At 42.3% G+C, this 5,563-nt stretch overlaps 2 protein-coding genes across 3 annotated transcripts; one reads left to right on the top strand and one right to left on the bottom strand.

Annotated features, from left to right (window-relative positions):
• Nucleotides 1-183: 183 nt before the first annotated feature.
• Nucleotides 184-3,356, bottom strand: LOC116401531 (RAD52 motif-containing protein 1-like). Of its 2 annotated transcripts, none has more exons than XM_031879984.1 (5): nucleotides 2,307-3,356; nucleotides 1,837-1,940; nucleotides 1,519-1,698; nucleotides 1,098-1,226; nucleotides 184-473 (listed from the first exon to the last, which is right to left on the bottom strand). In XM_031879984.1, exons 1-5 carry the CDS (start codon nucleotides 2,446-2,448, stop codon nucleotides 237-239), a joined length of 792 nt encoding a protein of 263 aa, XP_031735844.1. In that variant the 5' UTR covers nucleotides 2,449-3,356; the 3' UTR covers nucleotides 184-236. The 2 variants fall into 2 exon arrangements, with proteins under 2 accessions (XP_031735844.1, XP_031735845.1); XM_031879985.1 differs by having other exon boundaries at nucleotides 1,648-1,698.
• A 158-nt stretch (nucleotides 3,357-3,514) lies between these two features.
• On the top strand, nucleotides 3,515-5,563 carry LOC116401529 (interferon a3-like). The gene is made up of 5 exons (XM_031879981.1): nucleotides 3,515-3,640; nucleotides 4,404-4,478; nucleotides 4,707-4,859; nucleotides 5,098-5,178; nucleotides 5,428-5,563. The coding sequence occupies exons 1-5, from the start codon at nucleotides 3,515-3,517 to the stop codon at nucleotides 5,560-5,562; spliced, it is 570 nt and encodes a 189-aa protein (XP_031735841.1). The 3' UTR covers nucleotide 5,563.

Here is a 5,563-nt window from a genome sequence, read left to right as displayed (position 1 = left end):
AATAGTGCAAGTTAGATATTATTGTAATGTTCCGGACCTTTGCACGAGGAGATTCTCTCAATCTGGACCTTTTGGAAATGTACTTGAATACCCCTGACTTATTGTATTAGTTTGTTGCATTTATTGTATTCATACTAGTTTGTTTCTGTACTTCTGCTCTGGTTTATGCTCTTAGATGCTTGTATAAAGGAGATGCACTCATGACTTCTGGTGACTAGTAGTTCTCTTGAACACACTTATTGTAAGTCTCGTTGGATGACAGCATCTGCTGAATGACTGTGATGTAATGTGAAGCCGTCCTCACCCGAGCAGGTGAAGCTGTCCTCCACCACTGCTGCTGCTCTGGTCGTCTGTCCGTGATGAGGGAAGGAGAGCTGCAGCACACAGCCAAACTTCAGCCTCCTCCATCTTCCTCCACCTTCATCATCCTCTTCTCCTCTTTCTTTTTCTTCTTCGTTGGTGAGCTCCTTCAGCTGAGGGACAGACAGGAAGTCAGCTGCATGTGAATGTAGAAGTGTGTGTGTGTGTGGCCCAATCCCAATGCCCCCCCCCTCACGGACTTTGAGGCGCACTCCCGCGAACTCTGTGAGGGTTTAGTTCTGTCTGTCACATCATCGAGTGCAAGTCATAGGATGCTGACTTACAGAAAGGGAATTACCCACAAATCATTGCAATGTGACGTTAAACACGGGGTAACCAGCCTGGAGTATTACATGTACACAGAAACATTAAGGGTTAAAGATGGAACATTAGAACATGAAATCACAGAATATTTATTCATTTATTCATCAAATATCTGATTTAGTCATTGAAGCTGTTTTGACAGAAACGAGTAAATAGATGATATGAAGTTACCTCTCATCTAGTGAGGAAAGAGCCTGAAGACGTTCACATCAGGGAGTACAAAGTATACAATAAATACACACAATATACATCATATGTTTTGTTGTTTTCATGGTAACGTGATATGTCCCGTTCATATTTACACCATGTGAAGCCCTCACAGTCTCTCACACTCACCAGGTGACCTCAGTGAGTCCTTGAGGGTTTAGGGTTTAGGGGGGACATTGGGACTGGGCCGTAGTGTGTCGTCTCACCGTGATGATGTCAGAGGTCCAGCCGTTGAATCCCAAGCAGTGATTGGCCAGTTCCAGGCAGCGGGCGTGGCTCAGAGGTCTGCTGCTGTCAGACAGGAAGTGAGGAGTCTGTCTGGAGCTCAGTCTCACCTGAGACACACAGACAGGTGACGGGCTGGTGTTGGACCACAGTGTTAATGAAAAGAAAAGGCTGTAAAACTACATCCTGTTACCACGTAACACTATCATCACTTCCTGTTGCACTGTGCAACTTTACAATAAAAGCACATTTAACAGGAAACAAACACTCTGATGAACTTCTATTCTTAAGTACTCGGTATATAAAACATGTATCATCAAAGTTTGACATGTTTTAAAACCCCGAATGAACCGTTTCACCTGTTCAGGTGGATCAACTGTCCTGAAGAAGACCATGAAGTACCTTGAGTGGAGAGTTCTGGAACAGCGTCTGTCCGTCAGTCTGCCGTAGTGCCTTTGAGGCCTGAGCAGTGGAGTAGAACTTGATGAGGGCGTAGAACCCCGGCGGGTTGGGAGCAGAGTTGGGACTCACCTTGAGCAGGTAGAGAGGACCGAAGGACGAGAAGACATCGAGCAACCGGACCTGAAGGACCAACACACAGAGGGACCACCTGTGGGTTCAGGTGGACTCACGCAGACCTGAACCCCCCCAGGTGGACTCACGCAGACCTGAACCCCCCAAGTGGACTCACGCAGACCTGAACCCCCCAAGTGGACTCACGTAGACCTGATCCTGGGTGTGAGATGGCTGGATGTCCCACACGAACAGCGTCTTGTTGTTCTGGACCGGGACTTTGAACTCCAGGACGTCGACCTCCATCACACCTACAGACCAGAAACAGTCTACAGGTGAGCACCTCAAACCAAACCTCCAGAAATCTGCTGATTGAACAGTTTCTGCTCTCAGCTGAGACACGTTCATATAAGAACATGTAATGTGGAACCTGTGGAACCTGAAGGCTCAGGAGGAACCTGAAGGCTCAGAAGTGATCTGGTTTTAAAAATGTATTTTGTAAAGAAACGACGAAAGAAACTAATGAATTCATGTTAAACTCCTTCATAACGAATCAGCGCCGCCGCGTTGACGTCTCTCTACTTTATTATTATTACGTATTGACTCGTGTCCGTTAACCGTCGGCTCTTTAGTCTCCGGTTGTCTTTTTAAAACTCGGTAAAGTTTATTTTACTCACATTCTTCTTCTTCTTCTTCGAACGAACAAACAAATGTTTGCCGCGCTTCCGGGGGGGCCTTGCTGCTGTAACCAATGAGGATGCAGACGGAAGTGACGACATGTCCGTCAGGCAAAGGTTTCCTCACCGGAAATTCATTCATCACGAATTTAACTTCGTTTTATGAACTTTTTTTTATCGTTTTTTAAAATCAGATTATTTTGTGTTATTGATCTCTTGATCCATTTATGAATCAATTGATGACGTGTATCTGTATCAGTGTATTTATGTTTATTCTTTATATATTATATATTTATTTGTCGCTCCTTTGATCTTCAGCCACATTCTGTGGATCGATAATCAGACACTCCTGATGACACTCCTGATGACGTCATCACTGCGTTGCCTCACCGTTTCCTCGACGACCGGAAAGTGAAAACGAGGCTGACGTCATCTTCCGGTCAAAAACCATCAAAACTCCAGAGAAACCGGAAACAGATGAGATGCCTCTTTCAAAACAAAAGCACATTATTAACTTAATACTTGATAGTTAGATAATCTCTCTGATGTTAGTCTTCATCGCATTCAAATATTAATACATCTCACTCTCTTCTCTTCATCTTCTTCTCCTCGAGCTCTGCTACTTTACTGCTGAAGAAAAGAAGTGTGCGTTTATTTTGAAAAGTCTATCTGTGGCTTCCTGTGACGTATGCAATCTGAGGCCCCTGGTTTGAAAAATGAAAGTAAATAAATAAAAAACATTCCAAACGGAACAATTAATAACAATGACCTAATTCATCTTCAAAGTATTTTATATAATATTATAAAATATAATGTATAATATAAAATTATAATCTATAACTTAATATTTAAATATCTGAAGTTTGTTTTTCATTTTTAAAGAGTGATTCTGATAAATGTCTTAATTTACTGATAACAGTTGAACATAAATTAATTAAATCGAAATATAATGAATGGATTTAATATTGCTGCAGTACTATTTATATACAACATATCTATATACATATTGTGTATTATATATATATATATATATTGTTTCTACACAGTGTTTGTGTTGAAAAGTGAAAGACAAAAAGTGAAAGACAAAAAGTCCAGTTTTCACTTTTCTCTTTCCTGTCTGGAATAAAAGTCTCAGATCAGCAGCATGTTGGAGACACAACCAGGATCAGCCTGCAGCCGCCATCTTCACCATCTTCATCACCTTCATCATGACCAGCTGGACCCGCCTGATCCTCGTCCTCCTCTGCAGCGCTGTGACCCCCGTCCTGTGCTGTGATTGGCTCAGACACTACGGGCACCTGAGCAACATCTCTCTGACTCTGGTCCAAGTCATGGTGAGTACATCAGCATGATTCGGGGTTAGTCCAGGTCCTGTAGTCTAGTGGTTCTGTGGTCCTGTAGTTCTGTAGTCTAGTGGTCTAGTAGTCTAGTGGTCTAGTGGTCCAGTGGTTCTGTAGTCTAGTGGTCTAGTAGTCCTGTAGTCCTATAGTTCTCTAGTCTAGTGGTCCAGTGGTCTAGTAGTCTAGTGGTCCAGTGGTCCTGTAGTCCTATAGTTATCTAGTCTAGTGGTCCAGTGGTCTAGTAGTCTAGTGGTCCAGTGGTCCTGTAGTCCTATAGTTATCTAGTCTAGTGGTCCAGTGGTCTAGTAGTCTAGTGGACCAGTGGTGTAGTAGTCTAGTAGTTCTCTAGTCTAGTGGTCCAGGATACTTTTAAAATCTAGCTTTCTCTTACTGGTTTCTCCAAATTTGCCAAACCCAACTTTAGAGGTTAATAAAGTTTATAGAGTCAAAATGTTTATAAAGTTTATAAAGTCAGGCGAACAGACAAAATAAATTTTCAGAATAAAACTTGGAGTAAAAAAAAACTATTTGTTATAAAAACTGCGAACTGTCCCTTTAAATCTGCTTTTGACTCGTTAGTAACAGTTAGTGGACGTAAACAAGTTTAACATTTTAGAGAAAATAATAAATATTATACACAATATTTGTTTTTACATGTATTAACAATTAACTACTGACGTGGATGGAAATGTATTAAAATATTTAGTAATAAATGTCCATTTATGAAGTGAAATGAAGTGAAATCTTTGTGTTTTAGGGCGGTCAGCTGACAGACCAGGAGAGTCCAGTTCCCTTTCCTTATAGACTCTACGAACGCATCAGGAAGGATGAGGTAATCAATCAATCAATCAATCAATCAATCACAATTTAATTTAAACTGCCACTTCACCTTCTTTCAGTCTTCAGTACAAGTGACTACACTTTAATTCATAATTCTCATGTTTATGCCGACAATTTCTTAGTAAACTTCACACACAAACATAAAGATTTATGTTGCTGACATCAGCTCTGTCAGTCAATCAGAGAGCTAGAATTCTCACACCTGTCTGTCTCTCTCCAGGTAGAGTCTCAGCTGGTTTTCATCAGAGACAGTCTGGAGCTGATCGCAGGTCTCTATCACCATGACAACCGCTCCTCCGTTACCTGGGATACGGACAAGACGGAGCGCTTCCTGATGACCATCGACAGGCAGACAGACGGCCTGAAGAGCTGTGTGAGTGGAGAGACACTTCAACTCCTTTCAGCTCCTCAACTGATACCTAAAGTACCTTCAGAGCACTTCAATAGACACTTCAACCCTTTTACTATTGAGGTTCACACTTCAACTGACATAAGCCGGTCACTGCTGACACTTCAACTGCTGTCAGTGCAGACACTTCTGACTGTTCAACTTCTTTGAGAACTGACAACTTTTAAACCTGAAGTTAACTGAACTGTGTTTTTGTCTTCAGGTGTCGACTCACAGCAGAAAAAACATGAGCCGACAGAGAAGATACTACCGGAGACTGGAAAATAGTACTCTGTACCGCACTGTGAGTACAAGTACTGCTGTTGTACTAACTGTAGCAATGTTTGGCTGGGTATGAGTACTAGTACTGACTGTAGTACTCTGTGTACAGGGTGGTATAAGTAGTAGTACTGACTGTAGTTCTGTGTGTATAAGTACTAGTACTGAGTGTAGTACTCTGTGTACAGGGTGGTATAAGTACTAGTACTGACTGTAGTTCTGTGTGTACAGGGTAGTATAAGTAGTAGCACTGACTGTAGTACTCTGTGTACAGGGTGGTAGTCCTGAGTCCTGGGAGCTGATCAGAAAGGAGACTAAACTGCACCTGGAGCAGTTGGACCTGCTTGCGGCCTTCGTGGTGGATTCATCTGCTGCCAGCAGGAGGCGCTCTACTGAGACTCGACACTGAC

The sequence above is a fragment of the Anarrhichthys ocellatus genome, unplaced genomic scaffold (assembly GCF_004355925.1).
Source record: "Anarrhichthys ocellatus isolate YVR2014 unplaced genomic scaffold, GSC_Weel_1.0 scaffold507, whole genome shotgun sequence".
NCBI lineage: Eukaryota > Metazoa > Chordata > Actinopteri > Perciformes > Anarhichadidae > Anarrhichthys > Anarrhichthys ocellatus.
This window is presented reverse-complemented; position numbering and strand designations above follow the sequence as displayed.